General features: G+C 53.0%; 9 protein-coding genes across 9 annotated transcripts; 2 read left to right on the top strand and 7 right to left on the bottom strand.

The window, feature by feature from the left end:
• Positions 1–46: 46 nt before the first annotated feature.
• On the bottom strand, positions 47–2281 carry PG998_007319 (Dynamin GTPase; the record flags this gene model as incomplete). The annotated part of the gene is made up of 3 exons (XM_066874135.1): positions 47–215; positions 278–2152; positions 2229–2281. 3 exons carry the CDS (start codon positions 2279–2281, stop codon positions 47–49), a joined length of 2097 nt encoding a protein of 698 aa, XP_066730080.1.
• A 1166-nt stretch (positions 2282–3447) lies between these two features.
• Positions 3448–5430, bottom strand: PG998_007318 (uncharacterized protein; the record flags this gene model as incomplete). Its single annotated transcript, XM_066874134.1, has 4 exons — positions 3448–3704; positions 3767–4247; positions 4304–4713; positions 4782–5430. 4 exons carry the CDS (start codon positions 5428–5430, stop codon positions 3448–3450), a joined length of 1797 nt encoding a protein of 598 aa, XP_066730079.1.
• A 2870-nt stretch (positions 5431–8300) lies between these two features.
• PG998_007317 (uncharacterized protein) lies at positions 8301–9317 on the top strand (the record flags this gene model as incomplete). Its single annotated transcript, XM_066874133.1, has 3 exons — positions 8301–8380; positions 8455–8528; positions 8635–9317. The coding sequence occupies 3 exons, from the start codon at positions 8301–8303 to the stop codon at positions 9315–9317; spliced, it is 837 nt and encodes a 278-aa protein (XP_066730078.1).
• Positions 9318–9439: 122 nt separating this feature from the next.
• PG998_007316 (uncharacterized protein) lies at positions 9440–10094 on the bottom strand (the record flags this gene model as incomplete). Its single annotated transcript, XM_066874132.1, has 2 exons — positions 9440–9907; positions 10002–10094. 2 exons carry the CDS (start codon positions 10092–10094, stop codon positions 9440–9442), a joined length of 561 nt encoding a protein of 186 aa, XP_066730077.1.
• A 647-nt stretch (positions 10095–10741) lies between these two features.
• PG998_007315 (uncharacterized protein) lies at positions 10742–11314 on the bottom strand (the record flags this gene model as incomplete). The annotated part of the gene is made up of 2 exons (XM_066874131.1): positions 10742–11122; positions 11282–11314. 2 exons carry the CDS (start codon positions 11312–11314, stop codon positions 10742–10744), a joined length of 414 nt encoding a protein of 137 aa, XP_066730076.1.
• A 435-nt stretch (positions 11315–11749) lies between these two features.
• PG998_007314 (uncharacterized protein) lies at positions 11750–12093 on the bottom strand (the record flags this gene model as incomplete). Its single annotated transcript, XM_066874130.1, has 2 exons — positions 11750–11959; positions 12025–12093. 2 exons carry the CDS (start codon positions 12091–12093, stop codon positions 11750–11752), a joined length of 279 nt encoding a protein of 92 aa, XP_066730075.1.
• Positions 12094–13023: 930 nt separating this feature from the next.
• On the bottom strand, positions 13024–15273 carry PG998_007313 (Histone-lysine N-methyltransferase set9; the record flags this gene model as incomplete). The annotated part of the gene is made up of 2 exons (XM_066874129.1): positions 13024–15111; positions 15178–15273. 2 exons carry the CDS (start codon positions 15271–15273, stop codon positions 13024–13026), a joined length of 2184 nt encoding a protein of 727 aa, XP_066730074.1.
• A 1228-nt stretch (positions 15274–16501) lies between these two features.
• PG998_007312 (mitochondrial 54S ribosomal protein uL14m) lies at positions 16502–17107 on the top strand (the record flags this gene model as incomplete). Its single annotated transcript, XM_066874128.1, has 3 exons — positions 16502–16516; positions 16605–16689; positions 16812–17107. 3 exons carry the CDS (start codon positions 16502–16504, stop codon positions 17105–17107), a joined length of 396 nt encoding a protein of 131 aa, XP_066730073.1.
• Positions 17108–18060: 953 nt separating this feature from the next.
• On the bottom strand, positions 18061–18876 carry PG998_007311 (uncharacterized protein; the record flags this gene model as incomplete). The annotated part of the gene is made up of 1 exon (XM_066874127.1): positions 18061–18876. One exon carries the CDS (start codon positions 18874–18876, stop codon positions 18061–18063), a length of 816 nt encoding a protein of 271 aa, XP_066730072.1.
• Between the last annotated feature and the right edge of the window lie 411 nt (positions 18877–19287).

Raw genomic sequence — 19287 nt, 5'->3', positions numbered from 1 at the left:
GACCCACCCGCCTTCTCTCTCCCCCTCCGGAACTTCACCCTTTCTTCTACTGAACTTGTGATACTATTTCGCTGGCCTTGGAAAGTGATTCAACCATCTTCTGGCATTCTTGGCGCCGGCGAACTGTGTAGTCAGACTCCTTGAGCAGGTCGTCAAACGTCTCCTTGCGGTACATGTTTTCAAGCAGCTCCTTCTGCATGTCATCCTTGGTGAGTCTAAGGCATTTTGTTAGCAAAAAGATATATTCACCGTTTAGTTGGGTGTTTGCGAGACTTACTGGACGAGCTGGAGCATGATTGCTTTGGGGACCATGTCGATCATGGTTCTCCTGATGATATTGTAATAAGATGAAATAAGCAGCTTGATAACTTCAACCTCGACGTTTTCACGCTCGGAAAGATTACCAGAGGCCTTCAGCATAGCAGGTGGGGCCTCCATAGCAGCGGCCTTCTTCTTATTCTTGGCGGCAAAGAAGCTGCCGAAGAAGCCGCCGTTTCCGTCGCCACCATCGAGTTGAGGACTGGCCGCACGAGCCGGTGTGGATGCCGACGCAGGCAGTGGCTTTCCGGTCTTGGGGTCAACCTGGACAGGCTTTGCCGCGTAGCGCTCATTCACGATGGCCATGGCTCTGTGGCCATTGAGGAAATCAGGGTGGCCAGTGTTGATATAGCATGCTTCCATGGCTACCAAGTCCTTGACGAGCTTGTTGGTAGGTTCCATGGCCTTCTTGAAGAAGCTAATAACGACAGAGTGGAAAGTCTCCTTGAGCTGGGGGTATCGCCGGTAGACAGCCTTGGAAAGCAGTTGAGTGAGGATACGGACCAGCTCATCGTAGACAAGCGAGACACACTTCAGACTGGGCTCTTCCAGGCGCCTGATCTGCTGTTTCACGATGACCTCGAATGCTGTCGTGCCCACGAACAGGGCCGGAGAAGGACCCGAGGAGTTGTGCAGCATGGTACGGATCTCGTTATCCTTCACCACGTCGAACGGATCAACCGCTTTGACACCGTTGGAGTAGAGCTCGTGGAAGACGAAGCTGATTCTGGCACCGCCAGACAGCTCTGCGCTCGAAAGCTCCCCGTTGTTGCCATCCAGCACACCCTGCCATTCCTTGGCAAACTCGGTAATAATATTCAACACGATGTTGGAGCTGTTGCCGAGCAGCGAGGGTCCGAGACTCTCCAGTTCCGCCGAGTACTTTTGCAAAGAGCTGGCTATTCTGGCCTTGATGTCGGGTAGTGTCTGCTTGATGTGCATCATCAGGATCATGTTGAGTTTGCGAGCCAGATACGGGGTACCACAGTAGGAGCTCTTGTTGCGATACGCCTTATGATTATCGAAAAAGCCCTTCTCTGCCTCGAGAGACGCTTGGATGGGCTTCTTGTTATCGATATCTCTCTGTCCACGGTTGACGACGGGGACGTAGCCTAGTCGCAGGGGGATGATGCGACCAGCCAGAATGTCGACGACATCGGTACCTTCGTCCATCAGATCGACCTTGGTCAAGACACCAATGGTCCTTTGTCCTTCGGGGTCGACCTCGCGCGCCAGCTTCAGGCCATCCGAGTTGGCCAGATCCTGGTTGGCGGCAGTGACAGCAAGGATGATGGCGTTGGATTTGGAAATGTATTTCAAGACCATATCCTTGATCTGTCTCTCGATATCACGCGGCTGGTCTCCGACGGGCACCTTGGTCAGGCCCGGCAGATCGACCAAGGTCAAGGTCAGGACGTTGGGAGAGTAGACCCTCAAGTTGATGGGGGCTGGTGAGATGCCAGCATTGCGACCGACCTTGGCCTCTGTCTCGCGGCTAATCTCTTCCCTGATCTTGTTGAAATCGTAGAACTTCTGGCCGGGGATGTGCAGGAACTCGCCCCATTCGTCTGTGTTCGCCGCCTTGTCGGTAGAATTCGCAACGTCCTCGTTGGTACCGTTCGTCTGTGCAGTAGCGGGTCGGTTGATGAGTTGCAGCACCAGCGGCCGGCGCGTGACGATGCCGGATCCACGGGGCAAGAAGTCCCTTCCGACGATGTTTTCCAATACCGAACTCTTACCGCTAGACTGGCTTCCCACGACAGCTATTTGGGGGAGATCGATGGGGTTGTTGACACCGACGGTGGCAAAGACATCTTGAAGCTTGTTCACGAGCCTGCGAGAGAGAACATGGGTTAGTTGCGCATGCAGACCCGGGGAGCTTGTCGCAATCAGAGGAAAGGGCCACGTACTTGATAAGTTGGGGATCCGAGATGCCACCCGGCGTGCTCATGGTGTCGGCCATAGTGTGTCGACCTGTGAACTTGTCTAACGAAGGCCAAAGGTATCTCCAGGCTGAGTCGGCGCCGTATGCGTTGCGTTGTATTCGCGGTCGAGGGGTTCAAGCTTAGGTAAAGCAAGTAGGGGTGGTGGGCTTTTGTGAGGCTTCCAGGTATGATGTGTAGGTGGGAAGGTGGCCCGAGTCTCGATGCCGCTAGATTATCTAGAGGCGGTAGTCTAGGTACCCGACCTTTGGCAAGTGCAAGGAGGCAAGAAGAGTGTCCGTTGGGAGGGATCTGACTCAAGCACCGAACGATGGAAATTTTCTTGTTTGGTTTGGTTGATCAAGAATGATGCATGTGGCCAGCCTTGGTGCTTGGACTAAATGACAGGAATTAAAAATAATGCATCGCATTGGAGGAAAGGTCGGCGGCGTCGATACCTAATTTGATGGACTGCCTCCCAGCGGCCACTTCCAGGTCCCTACGTCCCTACGTCCCTAAGTCCTGATACTGCCCGATACCCCATACCGGTTGCCCATCCCCTGTTGCCCTGTTGCATTCCGTGCAGAACCTCAGCCACTAAATCCAACTTGGCCTAGCCTGCGTCGCCAGCTGTTTCAATCCACATATTCCACGCCCGAGCATGACAGAGTAATGTGGCGGCCTCAACAACGCTCGCTCCCTGGCAGTCCATCTATTTTATTTAGCTGCCTAATGGCTTCGTCGTCACCGTCGTCACCGCCGTCGCCGTCGCCGCCCCACGACCACCACGTGTGCTTGAGAGAGATAGAGAGGGTTACATCGGGGTCCCTTGGTTGCGGAAGCAAGGAGCTGCTAGTCTAATCAATATTATTCCTGGCTATTCGATACCATCGCCAAGTAAATAGAAACGCAGAGGTTAGCTTGGATCCATTCTCTCTATTATCAAGTGCATCTCAACTGTATGTAGTACAAGAAACACCAAGTCGCTTTATGTCTAACAATCGCTAATCCTTGCCTCTCCCGAGACAACGGCTGGATCTCCCATGCGCCGCCAGAAGCAGAGTGTGGGGTCGGATGACTATAGAGCTCAAGTCGCAAGACCACTGCTCGATTGATGCTTATACCAGGACTGATTGCTGTCTGGTGCGTAATTTCATGGTTCTCCAAGACACCAAGGGGTTGGCGTTGCCACAAGTTCGCGATCCTCCTACTCGTCGCCCATGTGCTGTTCCCCGTACCCATTCGAGTCGCCACCAACCGACTCCTGACTCTGGCGTAAGGCGTCCAGGTGTATCTGCCGTCCTTCAGAGTTCGACCAAATCTTCACCTTGCCGTCATCTCCACACGAGGCAAACAGGCACGGGTTGGTCGGGCTCCAAGACACTGAATTGCATCGCGGATGGTGCGCCTTCAGCTTTACCACGTTCTGGGCACCGGCTTTGTGCCAGACGTAAATGGATCCGTCTGCAAAGAATCCATGTTAGCATCAACGGACGCATCTGTCCCGAGACAGTTCATAAACGTACCTTCGCTGCCGCTGAGCACAAAGCTCTCGTTGGCTCCTCCAAGTGCACTCCGGATCATATACTCGCCACCTGTGTGACCTGTGTAGTATTGCACTACTTCGCGGCTGAAAAGATCGAATAACTGCGCTTGATCCTTTTGGAGGTTAACGAGGAGATGCCGCGAGTCTTTGCTAATGCTGATCGACGTTAGCCGGCAGTGGAGTTCGATTTCGTACTCCCATTGCCTCATCAGGAAGTTGTAGACATGAATATGGTTACGGTCATCCATGGCAACCAGCCAACGACCATCTGACGACAGAGACAAATCCTCGACTCGATGGTTATTGGCCCAATCGAATACCTTTTCGCCCTCCAGATCCCACTGCCAAAGGCTGCGGGACTTATCCAAAGACCCTACCAGGAAGGAGCGATTGTCGGGGGCCCAAACACAACTGCTAACAGGTTCTTCAAAGCTACTGATATCCTGAAGCAGGTGACCGGTCTAGAGGCCACGCTTAGCAGTCGATCCTGAGCAGCAAAACAATGGATTTGACTTACTTGAAGATCCCATACCCGCGCGTGTTTATCTTGACAACACGTCACAATCATCGAATCGTCCCAGCTGAAGGACACATTTCCCACCCCAGCGCGATGTTCCCGTTCACCCAGGGTATGTAGTATCTTGAACGATGGAACAGCCCATATTATCACCCCCTTTTCGCTGCCGCAACTGGCCAACTTGGTCCCATCGTGAGAAAATACCACCTGCCACACTTCGCCTTGGTGGTCATCAATATCAATAATATTCTCTGTAGGGAAACGCCGCCTGTCGCAGAGATGGTCCGCGTAGAGGGAGGGCGATTCGGCATTGGAGTGATACAAGCACATATTGATCTGATTACGTTTGACCTGCTGCAGTAAAACTGCCAGGCGGTGCTCTGGGAGCATCACCGAGGGTGATATACATCCTGCGAAGCGAGTTAGTGGCCGCGCGAGTCTAAGGCGCTATAGGACAGCACTCGGAGGGCAAACTTACTGGAAAGCTCCGACAAGAGTACATCCCGGGACCGGCCATGGGCACCGTCCCATTCTGCCTTCGCCTTGATGTCGTCGGGAGAATCGCACATCAACAGACTGGATAGGAAATGGAGCTTTCCCTGGTCTTGATTCAGCGGTGACAGCTCAGTGCGTAGCACGCTCAATGCCTGGCTGGTCTGTTGCTGCTCCAAGAACTCCAAGAACTTTTGTTGCCGTATCCAGAAGCACATCATGTTGCGATCCGCACCTTGTGCCAACACCAGTCCATTGCCATTCTGTGATGTCCGCTCTGCAGGCGCGGTGGCTCCCAACAGGAGACCCTCGGCGTCGCCCCAAGCGCCATCGAGGATGGCGGTACGAAACGATGCCACTGTCGGACTTTCCAGCTCAAAGCCGCTGTCTCTGCCCACACTCTCAGCGGCGGTATGGTAACCCATGTCGGACAGGGCCTGTATCAATATCCGCGTGACTTCCTCGCGGTCGTGGCCCAAGTACATGTCTGACATTATCGATTTCGAGGCGCCATTCGTGGCAAGACCCGCCTTCTGTGTTCCATTGGCACTTGTCGTTGCCCGCTGATTTGACTTGCCATTCGTATAACTGCTCGTGCCATTCGGCGCCGATGTTCCGTCACTGCTAGCTAGCATGTTGCTGTCGTCTCCTCTTCGGCGTTTGGACTTGTGCTGGTGCGTGGAAGGACCTGCTTCCGTGTTCTGGGAATCCAAATCCTGGGTATCAGACAAGTCGTCTGAGGCTCGTCGCCTCCGTCCCAGGACTTGTCCTCGCTCCTGCGGCTCGGTCGCTATCGGAGCTGGTAGGGCGGATCGAGTGACCGTGGGCGGTAGGTCGGACGCTTCGTATGAATTCCCGCGGGGATGGTTGGTGAGATCTGGGGCTGAGATGACAGTGTTGGCAGGATGCTGGGGATGCGGAGTGGATGGGCCGGCGGAGGTGAATGGGGTGATGGTGGGAGGCGGTGGAGGCTGTTGGTCGGCCACTGCGACTTGCTGCGGGAAAGTTGATTCCCGCAGCGAAGAAGAGAAGGTTTGGACAGGCCCGGTGGATTAGACGATTTGGACGTTGGTGGTTTCCGTCGGATCAGGATCTGGACAGGATCTCGCAAGGATACAAGGTTCGCTCGGGAAAGCTCGGTTGTCACAGTCGAGGTGGGGGATCAGGCCTGCGAAGGCGAAGAGGCTACTCGGTACTGTTGGCGAGAGCGGGATAATGCGGTGGCAATGGGCTTTCTCTGAGACTTGAGGAATCGGTGGTTATTGGTATGTAGCTTCTAGGTTACCAGATGACCGCACATCGACAATAGCTGACCTCATGTCAAGTGGACCATGAACCTAAACGAAACGATCTGGAACCCAGGGCCGAGCCAGGGGGGTTGCGTATTGAAGGTAAGTCTAATGGCGTAGCACCTTCAGCTAAAGTCCGAAAGTGAAGTGACAGAACGCAGAGTTACTCCAGCCAAGGCCGAGAGGAAGAGATGGCAATACGATGTTGTTTTCTTGTCCACGGCTGCTTTCATTGCTACATCTTATTGTGCAGTTATTGTGTAGTAAGAGGTGGATTAAACGGCAGGAGAAAGAGAGTTGCGAGTCGCCGAGGTGCTGCAGCAGAGAAGATCGAAACATTCATTCACGTACCTAGCGTCTAGTTCGCCTTACGCAGCAGCTAATAAGCTAATAAGGTCATGTTACATGCTGGGGGGGGCCAGGTATGTGCATGGAGGAGCAGGTGCTTGTCGCATGTAGGTAACCGCATATAGATATAGCCATATACGCAGCAGTGCAGTGAATATATGTCGGCGACTGTCGCCGAAATGCACGATAAACCGACTCCTTGAAAGCCCTCGAGTAGCAAGCAACTGCAGTGCTAAGCTACCCAAATGGCAAATGGCCTGTACTGAAGACTGGGGAAAGAGGGTACGAACGATATGGATAAGAAGTACGGCCCCAGATGTTCAGTGGGTTTAATTGGTTTGCCCAGCTACGACGCTTGCGGGCAACGCTGGCATGCCGGCCTTGCCTATCACCGGGGGCTTGACCAATTAGAATGTGTACAGCGTGCGGCACTGCATAGTTGGCCAGCATTCAGACTCAATCAAGCATGAAATATATCCATGAAATATAACCGGGAGCACAGCATTTCGCATTCCAGTCCGCATGGGAGAGAGGGTCGATCAACAACTAACTGGCTTGGTAGCGGTTTTGTGTGAATGACTCCAGGACAAACCAAGAGCAGCATAAAGAGCAAGGAGCTGGCTGCCCCTAATACCATATACCATGCGACACGACAGCTGATGTTGTGCAAATAAACGTCCAGCGACCGCCCCACCCCCTCCGCGGCTTATGACCTGTCTGGCCTCGACTGATGGGATAGCAGCCCCTGTCAGTCAAAGACTGGCTCACTCCATGAAACCTGCCACTGTTCGCTGTCTTACATTGCGTGTCCAGATCCTATCCAACTCGGGGCGGCAATCCCGGGTCTTATGTGGATTTCTATGGCATCACGATAGCCCAGCCAGAAGCCCAGCTCCGGATCCAACTCCGGATGGTACTAGACCCACAAGGAGTTGCACCGGCGGAGGGTGAAGAGCTATGTGGTGATGTCACTTCCCCTCTCGACTCGAGATTCCAAAGGCCAAGTTGGTCAGTAAGGTTGACGATGCACGTGTTACCGGACCTCGGTGACAATTACGCCGCGTTTGAAGGTGGAAAATGCCCAGATCCCAACTCGGCCCCGTTCAGCAGAGAGCTGAGCCGCCGGGGCCACTAATGTGCCCTCGGCAAGTATACGATAGCCCTTGGCTCCTTCCAGCCTGGGTTGGGGATATTATCGTAAGGTTTTGGGTTAGCGACGTTGATTATCACGCGACCTGTGGTGACAGTGGTTCCTGGTGCGTGTCCCTTGGGTATTATGCTATTCGCACTGATCGGTAGCAAAAGGATAGGATGGCTGTGCAGGCGTCATGACACCGCATTTAGTTGGGGACTGTCATGTCCGGAGTCGGGAATGTCGTCTGTACGGTATGTAGCAATTGACTTCAACCATGTTTAAGCGAGTTCCACCGCCTTGTTATCTTTCGTTCACCGGTTTCTAGGGGTTACGCACTCGAATTAGGCAGACAATATGCACCTGCATAGATACGAGGTGAGCTACGTTGGTTTTGGTTTTCTTGGACATGGGTCGGCGTCGTTTGTGTGTTCGTAGACATGATAAAATGCAGTATAACAGTCAAGCAAGGCACGTTTCGAGGTGGTGTCATTCCCCCCCTACCAAGAACCCCTACCAGAACCCCTACCGGAACCCCTACTCTAGCCTACCAGCCTTAAAGTGCCGCCCGTACCTGCATGCACGTACAGGTGACGTTCCCAACGTTCTGGTTCCAGCACTTTCACGTTTCAAGCATCTGCCGACAAGCTGCACGCCATACGGACGGCTTTCTGGAAACATTGGCTAGCACGAGTGCGTTTTTGTTTCCTTTTGAGACTGCGAGAAACATCCCAGAATGGGTCATCACAATCGTCACTTTGGGGGCGACCGTTACGCTCTCCTGGGAGCTTGGAGCCCGCCCACAAGCACGGCAAAGTATGTACACAACTCCAACCTCAAATCGTGCAACGTCTCTTCAATGTCCTTCAAGGCTCACAATGCATCACCAGTTTCTGCGAAGAAGACTATATCGTGACTCGGTACATCGCCGAGTTTATGAATTCCATGACCAACTTGCCCTATGGTATGAACGACTGAAAGCCCCTGTACGAGAGCTCAGTATGCTCCCCCTGAGGACAATGAATACTCTTGCATCCCTATCACCCGTCCTTTCTGACACAGCCTTGCAGTCTACTTTGCCCTTCGCTACATGTATGGCCCGGGCAGCCGGGGACTTTTCAGACCTCGCACCGACTTCATGTCGGTCTCCCTGCTCATCCTGGGCATCTGCTCCTTCCTGTTCCACGCGTCTCTTCGGCACACGATGCAGTACGCCGACGAGCTCGGCATGCTGGGCCTGGCCTGGGCGCTCCTCCAGGGTATCCTGACTGTGCGCGGGCGCGCTTCGTCCAACGATCGCCTCGTCAACATGACGCTGAACATCGTCTTCCCGCTCTTCGCCGCCTTCTACGTCTGGACCGGCAAGATCATCTACCACGCCTCGGCCTTCTTCATCATGATGGTGCTCATCGTCATCCGCGTCGCCCACCTGTTCTACTTCCGCAAGCCCGCCTTCCCCGAGGTCAGGATGCGCGCCTGGAAGGCCCGCGGCCGCGTTTCGCTGGCCCTGCTCGTGCTCGCCTACGGCCTGTGGAACGTCGACCTGGAGTTCTGCGCCGAGCTCCGATTGCTCAGGGAGCGCGTCGGCCTCCCTTGGGCCTGGCTCTTCGAGCTACATGGTTGGTGGCACATCATGACCGCCATGAGTGCGAGCCAGTTCATGGACACGGTAAGAGAGTTGCAGGAGGTGTTCGCTGAGGAGGAGGCCGTCAAGGAGGAGTCCGTCAAGGAGGAGAAACCCAGAGTGGGATGATGATAAAATCAAGTTTTGGGAACGGGTAATGTGTATTATTTATTGGTTGGAGCTATCGCGAGTCTAGGGTTGACCATAATCCTTCCACCTCGTTAAATTCTTCCTTCTGCCGCCCTATGAAATCATTGTGTTTGATCACCGTGGCCATCCCTGGGGGCGCGCCTTGATTGGGCATAATGTATTAGAGCATCCGTAAAAGCTGGGTAGTCCGGATCGCCCGGCTGAGGAACTCGAGTCCGCTCCGACGGCCCATCCGCCGCCGCTTCTCTCTGTAGGACATCGATAATGCTTCTTTGATGCCGCACGCCCGCCATCATGATCGCACGCTTCGTCTTCTCCGACTCGCCCCATATCATCTGCATTTCCTCAAGGGTTTTGTCTTTCTTTCTTTCGTCGTCCATCATCTGTTTGCGCATGTCGTCGCGCTCATCGAGCCACATGTGCCGGTAGATGACCTGGTGTCGGTTCAGCTCCTCGAGCTCGTCCCGAAGCCGATTAAGCGCCCAGACCGTGGCGGTCAATCCCACACCGGCCCCGACGAACATGGACCAGAAGAAGACTTGGTTTGTGTTGTGCTGTATATCCGCAAGCTAAAACAGGGGCGCAATGGTATTGCTTTAGTCAGATGCCCAGTCACCGCTGCGAGGGAGTCGTTTGTCTCTCAACAGAACTGGGGTCACTTACAGTATTTTGCATTTCGGCAGCCCAATTTGTTGCTGTGGCAACAAAGTTCTGCGTTTGTTCGTCCAGCAGTTTGGTATCCGTGAAGAGAGCCATCTTGCTAGTGAATTGGTCGCCTAAGTTCGGTGTTTTTCATAACCAATCCCCTCGTGATAGGAGTCCGCAAAGAAGAGGCGTAGTATCTATTCTTGCCCTTACCTTTCACATTACTTGTGGAATACTTTTCAAGTGGAAAACGCTATGAATCTAATTTACATGGGCCTCATTGTTCTCGCCTGGCCGTGAGCGGGAGAGACAAAGGGGGGAAGGGAATTTCAACTCGCCCGGATTCGGTCAACCGTAGCTCATAACAACTCAGGCCACCATAAGTAAATCCACCAAATGTATTAATACTTGATCATTTGTAGTCTGCTATGTATGGGAATATATCTATGCGTATGCGATCACATAGGCTAAAATAGAAACAGGGGGTTTTCAACATGTTTCGTAGTCCATCACCCCATGTAACGACTATCATATAACAGCATATCCGGCTCTCGTGCTGTACTTGTGCTTGGGCAACATCCTCTTGATATTGCCCCTTTACCCTCTGTGGTTGTCTTTGGAGTATGCAGGTCCCGCTCTGTGGTCCCATCTTCTTCATCATAGTAGGGGGCATAGTAAGGGGGAGGAACGGGAGAAGAGGTAGCCATTGAATCGGTGGAGCGGCTGTACGACGGCGCGATGTCTTAGCTGTTGTAGTTCTATTTCACGCCCCGCTCGGTATCCTGAGCAGCACCGCCGGAGTGAACGATCGCCTGCAGCGCATACCAGATCGCTTCGAGCTTGGCATCGAGAATTTGGTCTTGCTCAGCGCTGCGACCGAAGAGCGCATCCGGTGTCAGTCGCTCCAGCAACGCCTCGACCGCCCGCTTGCTCTCGGCCTGCTCGCGGCAAAGCTCCGTGATGCGGTGCTCCAGGTCCCGGGGCGGGATCTCTAGCTCCTGGTACTGCCCCTTGTTGACGTTGGTTTTGAACTGGCCCCGGATATCCTGGGTGCTGTTGTCGCCATCCTCGGTACGATCGGCTTCTGCGTCTGGCAGCGGCGTCTGCTTTTTGGTTTCGCTTAGATACTTGGCTTGGAACTGGCACCAGCAGCCGTAGAGTATGAAGAGCAGCCCGGTGGCCACGAAAGTAATCAGGCCGAGTACCAGAACCACAATAATAGATTGCCACTTGATCGCGATCGGGTGTTAGTGTTGACGGCTTCTGACCTGATCGAATGCTGGGTTGCTGCCACTTACAGTGTCCCGACTTTTACACATCAGCCGAGCCATGATGTCTCTTGGTGTATAGGTGTGCTAAGTTTGGGCTATCGTGTGGTTTGGTGCCCCCTGAAGTATAGTTTGGCCTAGATCCATGCAGCTGCCATATGTTGTCATATCTAAAATAATAATCGAAATTATTTGAACAGCCAGTTTCCTTCACGGGGGGCCTGGAAATGTTTAGTTACGCAAACGGAGAATGTTTAAACAAAGAGATTGTCCGTATTCATAGCCTAGCAGGTGGGAACTATTTCGCTTTGTAGAGGCGATAGGCAGGACGATCTGGGAAATGTATACGAGACGTTTCGTTTTAAAACTTGGAGGCAAGAAGAAGTTGTAGTTGTTGGGCTATGCGATGTCCAGCCTTGAACCTGATCCGACATCCAGAATGACCTCGTTTGCAGCAGACTAACCCCAATCGAACGCTCATTAGTCCGTTCTCATGCCCTATAAACTGCCCTTTGAATAGTTAAGCTCTGCGCTCGCATGCTCTATCTCCTTCCATAATGTCTGTTTCTCCACGTCGTCTCTCTCAAGCAGCTGCCTCTGTCGCTCGCGCGTCTCGTCGACAACCTCGAGCGCTATAAAACCTAGCGACACTACCACAATAGCTATGAAAAGGACCAGGCAATCAAAATCTTGAGATACCCTCGTCCACTAGAAAGCAACATATATTAGTCTCGCTAGCTCTTATGGGGGAGGGGCCAATGGTGTTGCCGTACCTGTTTGTGGACGATGTTGATGTGCTCAGTCATGGCCACTGTACGGAGAACCTGGATATGGGCCCCCATCTCGGTATCTGGTCGGGAGTCTGGGTGGAGAAATACGTCGTGTCGTGATGTTGTGGGACTATTGTCGTGCTGGGATTCTGCAGGATTTATATAGGATGGTTGGCTGGCAGACAAGCGTGGTATTGATGCGAATTCGCAAATGTCTTTGCCGTTTTGGGGAGAAGGCCGCATTCAGCCTGCAAATGTCTCGCAGTGGTGATGTTTAAACAAAGCCGGGATTTTGTCAAATCGAATACCTACCTTCCCGCCTCGGCATGTCTCAGCCCTCCCATGATGCTGTGGCCAAATGCCAACGAAGACTTGAGTGGACGACAGACCCATGATTTCCCCATCAGCTAGTTGCTCCATCAACCGATATGCATTGCTCTGCGCCGTCATCCCTTCTCTATTACTCTACAGCACGAAGAGGAGGCGCAGTTTCCGCCTGATTACATGCTGTCCTCTCTTTTCACACCACCCACTGCCCTCCCTTTCTCCTCTTCCTACCCTTTATGTCATTTTAGGCGTTCGTTGCTCTGCCTTCCCTTGAACCTAAGCCTCTTTAAGTCAAAACAAGCCTACACATTATGTGCCACCGAACATGAAGTATGAACAAATGCTTCGTATATAACAATTATAACCAGTGCGCATCATGTGCCTCGAGCGCACCAGCCAAGAAAGCCGTCTCGTAAATAACACGCCATCTGTAAGTATGTAAACCTAATATACAAGAACAATGTCTGTCACAAACGCCGAGTATGCTTGAACGCTGTGCTGTACTGTGAGTGAAAGTGATATAAACGCCTTGTGTGGAGGAGCCTCTCTTCATCCAGGTGTGCCCGAGCTTTGCTTGAAGCCGCCGAAATCGACAGGCAAAATGCGCCTTCCACCACGCACATTCCCTATCCTACCCGGTCCCTCCTCGTCGAGAAGCAAACACGGTTCGAGACTTTAAACCTCCACAGCCTTGCTCGAAAAATGGCGCTTCCGGCCACTGCGTCTCACCTCCCCCTCATCCCGATATTCAGAATCAAATATGTCGGCAACCGACTGCTTCCGCTTTGCGCTTGGAGTCCGAGCTTTCTTTGCAACGAGCTCGTCTACCGCTCTGCTTTGTAGCTTAGCACTCCCAGGAAACTTTCGACCGCGGATCTGGGCCTCTTCCTCAGGATGGAGGAACCGGTGGATCTCTCGGGGGTCCAGAATTCTCTCCTCTTTGTCATGCTTTCCTTCTTTCTCCGTCTTGGGCCATTGGTAGCCGTAGAGTCTCGAGTGTCGCTCGCAACGCGGACATGAGCTACGCGTGTAATAGGCATCTAGCTGAACGAAGAGCGAATCGCAAACAGTGCACTTGATCCACGCCGAATCGGGCAACGATAGCAGCCGCGGCGTCAGCGTGTAATCGCCGGGAGTGCGGTGGTTCTTTGCAACAGAGGTAATGTCCATCTCTTCGGCGGAGATAGCTCTAGGCTCGGGGTGATCTTCAACCGTTACTTCTCGGGGTTGAGATGATACCGCGGACTTCTGGCCAGGCTTGACCTTCACTCCACTACCACGTGGTCGACCGCGCCCCCTTTTCGCAGGTGTCACCTTGGCTGCGCTGGTTGCAGATGGTGGTGTTGATAGAAGCTGCTCAGCTGGCCTCGAAGCCGGCGTTAGCGGAGGGGGGATGACAATCATGTCCACTGTTTCGCCATCATCGGGGTTTGAGGATGATACTGGAACAGAATTGGCCACTATACCCGTAGCAGGGGCCGCGTAAACGGTCTCTTGAGCTGCATCTGTCGCAGATGATCCCGTAGACTCCATGGAACCAGCTGCATTAGGCATTGTGGTTGAAGCGTCCGAATCCTCTAATTTGAGAGAAGGCATCGTAGCTCTGGTAGGTGTCAGGTTGGGCGACTGCAGAGTCGATTTGACTTCCTTCAGGTCATCTGGGGCTGTCACATCGGTTTCGGTACTGCCAGAGTCGGAAGTTGTGGCAGACACGTGGTCAGATACAACAGAATCGGAAGCGCTGTCTCTCCTAGAAAGGCTTGCTGGGACTGGGACAGGCTCAAACTCCATGAGTTTCGGTTTTTTGGCCGGCGTCACCGGAGGCGTCTTCAAGGATTCGTACTCCCGCTTGCGCTTTTGTCGCAACATCGTTTCGGGCGCGGGCGAGTCGGTCATCGATGCGCCGGAGTTTGTCCTGAGGAGACTTCGAGAGCCAGACTTGCGCACTTTGGGCCGGATGTCTGGTGCGACGGACGGCGTCCTTGAAGAGCGAGCTGAGCTTCCATCTCTCCTTCTCCGGCGTAGGGTGTAGCCTTCGTTCTCCACCTCCTCTTCCACGCTCTTCTGAACGGGTACAGTAGAAATACCGTCAGGCTGTGCCCACCCATTCACCAGTCTATTCTCGCAGCTCTGGCAGAGACATTCGCAGTTGTCCTCGCCGAAGTAGTTGTCGCCATACGTGACGGTGATCTCTTCGCCAAATTCGATGTCCCTCGTCGCATGAATCTCGATGCTCGACTGGCTCATGATCTTCAATTGCGCATTAGCGTCGCAATCATGATTGGCAAATCGCGCAGGTCCCATAAACAAGCTGGCGCATTTGTTTCGCGAGCTCACGACAATGCTGAAGTCCTTCTTGCGCCTCGAAATATCCTCCTCCTCTTCGGCGGAAATCAGAACTTGTATGCCCGAGAGATACTTGACTGGCTGTCCCTTCTTGATGAAGCGTCGGGCAGTCACGGCTGCTTCGGGTGTGGTGATGGTATAACGGTTCGTCGTGTTAACCTCGAAGGGACAGTCGGAAAGGTAGATCTGCGTGTAGCGACGCAGGTGCTTTCGGAATGCGTCCCTCTCCTTCTCCGTCTTAAGGCCACTGTGGTATTTGCGCAGGCCGGCTGTCGCAAGCAGTTTGGACTCTGCAACATCCACGTCAGGCTCGACAATAAGGTGACTTTGTATGATTTTGCTGATTTCCTCCTCTTTTGTTCCTCTCGAGGGGTGGTATGAGGCCTTGTTCTTGGGAATCTTCGTCCAGTAGTAGACCTATGCGAAAATCAGCACACTTTGCGCCAGTATACCAGGATTATAGCCACCGAGGATTATACTTACATGATCGACCAGGGCATCAGTCAGGATATCGTCGTACTCCGATATTTGTTTCAAAGTGATTGGCTGCTTCTTTGCAGCAGCGGCAGATGGCGCCATCTTCGCAACGACAGTATCTGAAACCAGAACTTGGATGGAATGGCAAAGTCGGCAGGATCAAGTCGGGGGAGGTTGGCCCCAAGCAGAGGAGTGGCCCAAGGTGTTGGTTTGTTTTGGTCAAACCTGGCCTGGCCCTCTGGATACACCCCCAGTGAGTGTCGAGAAGAGACGAACCTGGCTGAGGCGATGATGGCGGGGACAGTGTTTTTTCTCACACTAACATGTGTTGGCGAGAGGCGCAATTGAGGGTAGGTGGCTTGGGAGAGATGTTCAGCTGAAGTCTGACAGGTCGAACATCTGGTCGCAGCGTGTCGTGAGATGAGGCACAAGAGAATGTGATTGCAAATGAATCATGCAACGGAACAAAACGAGAGATTATGTGATGCAAGAAACCCAACAACAACCAAGAGATGTGGACCGAGGACAGAGACCTCAAATAAGGAGTGATGAGTGTTGGAGAGACAGAGGGAGAAGAAGAAGAAAGGTTGACGAAGTCGGATGCCTTTTGGTGGGAGTCTATTGTTGTTGGTGCTAGTCAATTGGAGGATTGGAGTTGTGTGACAGGATATAAAGACAATCAAAGACGGGATGATTGACAGGCTACTTGGCGATCTTCTCCAATTGTTCAATGGCTCGAAGGGTGCCAGTTCAGCAGGTGTTCACAGCTTCGTCAAAGGTAGATTGCTCAAGATGAAGCCACCATTGGGCATTTGCATTGAAACGACAATAACTCATCAACCCCCATTCATGACGATGCATCCACTTAATGCGGGTGGCAGGTCAACCCGCCTCGGCCAGCTGGTGGCCCCTATCCTGCTGCTTGCCCATGTCGATTATTGGGAAGGAAAGCGAAAAAGAAAGCTGAGGGAGAAGCGAGGCACAAAAGACAGAGAAGCTAGTGAGCCTGGTCCGGTCTAAAACGGGGGTTGATGGGCCGAAGATGGGCTGGCTGAGACTTAGCTGTATGTAGGTATTGACTTATCGATACCTACTCTACTCTTGCTCTTACTCTGTACTGGATGTCTGTACGGGGTACCTCGAATCCCTGTCTTCAAGCCTTAAGCTCTCGCCAATCAATCGCACTCCCGCTCCCGATTGCCTGTGCCTGAGCCCAAATTTTTGACGACAGCCAGCCTCGACGATCAAACCGTGCCGGCAATATCAGATCGAGAAAGCCTCTCCCTCTAGCCGTACCGGTCGCAAGGAACAACATTCCAAGACCGCCAACATGATTCAACTAAAGGTATGCTTAGTAGTGCTTACTGCCTGTCGCCAGCCTGTCGCTGCCCCGCTCGCCGTGTCATGCTAATGAGATATCGTTGCTCTCGCAGACAATGCTGAACTGCATCGACAACTCTGGGGCCGCCATTGTCGAATGCGCCCTGGTCGTCGGCCGAAAGAGACACGCATCCATCGGTAAGCGGATGCCTCACGAGATCTACAACATCCCCCTTTGCATACCAACGAAACATGCGTCAAGAGGCAGAGAAAAAGAGAGAGAGAGGATTGGTACTAACATTGTCTTTCTCCTACGAAAGGAGACCGCTTCGTAGCCATTGTCCAGAAGTCGCGCGGCGCATCCGATGCCGGTATGGGTTCCGCCTCGGCGGCGAACAAGGTGAAGCGCGGTGACATCCGACACGCCATCGTCGTGCGCACGCGCAAGCAGGTGCAGCGCCCCGACGGCAGCGTCGTCAAGTTTGACGACAACGCCTGCGTCCTCATCAGCAAGTCCGGTGACCCCATTGGCTCCCGCGTCAACGGTGTAGTTGGTGCTGAGCTGCGGAGGAAGAAGTGGAGCAAGATCCTCAGTATGGCGCCCGCGCATGCGTAAACGAAAGGGGAGGAGACCAGGCGAGACGAGGGGCGGCAACGATACACTGTACAAATAGTGGCAGGGGAAGCGAACGAAAACTGCATCATATATCAGGCGTTCCATATCCACTTTGGTGTACAATACTTGTCTTGAACATTTGCCGGCGTTCAATGGAACCTGATGAACCGATGTACACATCAAATAAACAACCAACATTGGTAGTCACAATTTTTTTGGCGCAGCACTTGGAGGGTTTGGCATGGGCAAAAGACGGCAATTGATGATTCTATATGGACGGTCTTAACAAGCCCAGCTGGAACGCCCCTAACGCCTATCCATGCAATAATGATCGAGAGAATCTCTCCTGGAGATCCAACTACACCGAACCTGGTCCTAACCTTGAACCATCTACTGGAAAATGTTACCGCATTCGCAGCACACGTAGAACAGTTTCTGAGGGTCTAGATTAGTATGGCGAGAGCCGGCTCATACACTAGACACGGACATGAGAAACTTACCATGCCTGTTTCAACACTGCGTTGCTGAGACTGAAAGAAGACAGCCTCGTCGTGGTTGCAGGATGGGCAGGTCTTGTTCGACCGCGGGAGCTAAACAAAACGCCATAAGTCAGCAACAACTCCAGCATAAAGCGAGACATTCCAAATGCATGCTCCCCAGCTGGGTTGTCCTGGTGTAGCCCCACGTGGCACATTCAACTTGACAACCCCCGGTTTCTGCATGGCAGGCCGGCCCTTCGCAGGGGAGGACTTCCTCCAAACCACCAACGTATATCATGCTACATTCGTAGACTTTGCGAGTATCCCGCCAGACTACAAGTGATTCAAAGTAATCTTGGTTGCAATGAACTCGTCATGGTCCTGTATCAATCAGGTCGGCCGCGAAGACAGGATAGTCATGAAAAGCCCCCTCTTTAACGGAAGTAGTCTCACAGTACTCGGGCAGTTTTGATGTTAGGTGATTGCCAAATACAGATGGGGTCGAGATTGCTCTGGGGATAGAATGTTACGAGAACAGCATCTCCTGGTCGCCATTATCATCCGACTCCACTCCGAGAGCTTCCGGGGGTCGGCGTCGTCAGAGTCCCCCATCGAACTCATAGGAAGGTAGTAACTGATGCTGTCTGGATTACCATCTGCGTGACGAGGCTTGTTGCAGGATGCAAAGTTGACTTCCCACGTCCCCTGCTCATTGGGCGATAGATTCTTGTACGCGTTGGCCACTTGGATGAACTGCATCGCTCTCCTGGCAGCGAAATCCGGGTCCGACTGAACGAGGGCGTTGTACTGATCCGTGGAAGCAGGGCGGTCGCATCTTCTGCACTGGAGTAGTACAAATCCACAGCGCATGCAGAGAGCAGGGTCGGCATCTGCAGCAGCTTCTGCAGCGGCCGCGGAGGGATCGAGTGGCTGAGTGTCGGAACCATGAGACTCACCGACAAAACCAGGCTGGGGGGTGGAAACAGAAGGGGCGGAATCAGAATCAGGTAAGGAAAGATGAACACGAACCGTGGGGTCCGAACCAACGTCCTGGGTGACACCAGCAGTCTCGCCGACAGCGTTGTTCATGACGTTACGGAAGACACAAGTCGAGGTGGCTTCCTCGGTGTACTGGCAGGTACGGCATGTGAACTGCAGCTTATGGGAGTCCTCATCCTCCTTGGGGTAAAGCATGTTTGAGCATTCAGAGCAGAATCTGAATGTGACTTGCTCCTCAGGGGCCTTCTTTTGTTGCTCAGGCTGTCCTGAGGTCGATTGGGGGCTGGACATATTGGCGGTAATGAGGTGAAATGGCGGGTGAGATCCTTTGTGAGACGCGTTCTTTCCGGGCAAATAAGATGTCAAGGCGTCTTCAAGGTGGACTATGACAATGAGAGAACTATAAAATGATTATGGGTTGTAACTCGGGTGGGAAGGTTGCAGCAACAGATATCAAATGGGTTGTGGTTTGCCTAGCCTGGCGGATGTTGAATTTGGTGCTGGTTTTGATGGATGAAGTCTTGGGCTAGGAATGGGCGACGATCAATGAAATGGGCGTGCTTAGTCACTTTGTTTTCAGGGTGATGGGCTGGCACCTGGCTAGTAGAAAGAAAGGAAGAAAAACGGAAAGTCGGAGCAGCTTGGGAGGCCCAATCAGAACAAAGCTAACATAGCATTACGGTTTGAGTCAGCGTCCTTTTC

Source organism: Apiospora kogelbergensis (assembly GCF_038363985.1).
Source record: "Apiospora kogelbergensis strain CBS 113332 chromosome Unknown utg000005l_segment0_segment0, whole genome shotgun sequence".
Lineage (NCBI taxonomy): Eukaryota > Fungi > Ascomycota > Sordariomycetes > Amphisphaeriales > Apiosporaceae > Apiospora > Apiospora kogelbergensis.
Note: the sequence above shows the minus strand (reverse complement) of the source record. Positions and strands in the feature narration are given on the sequence as shown.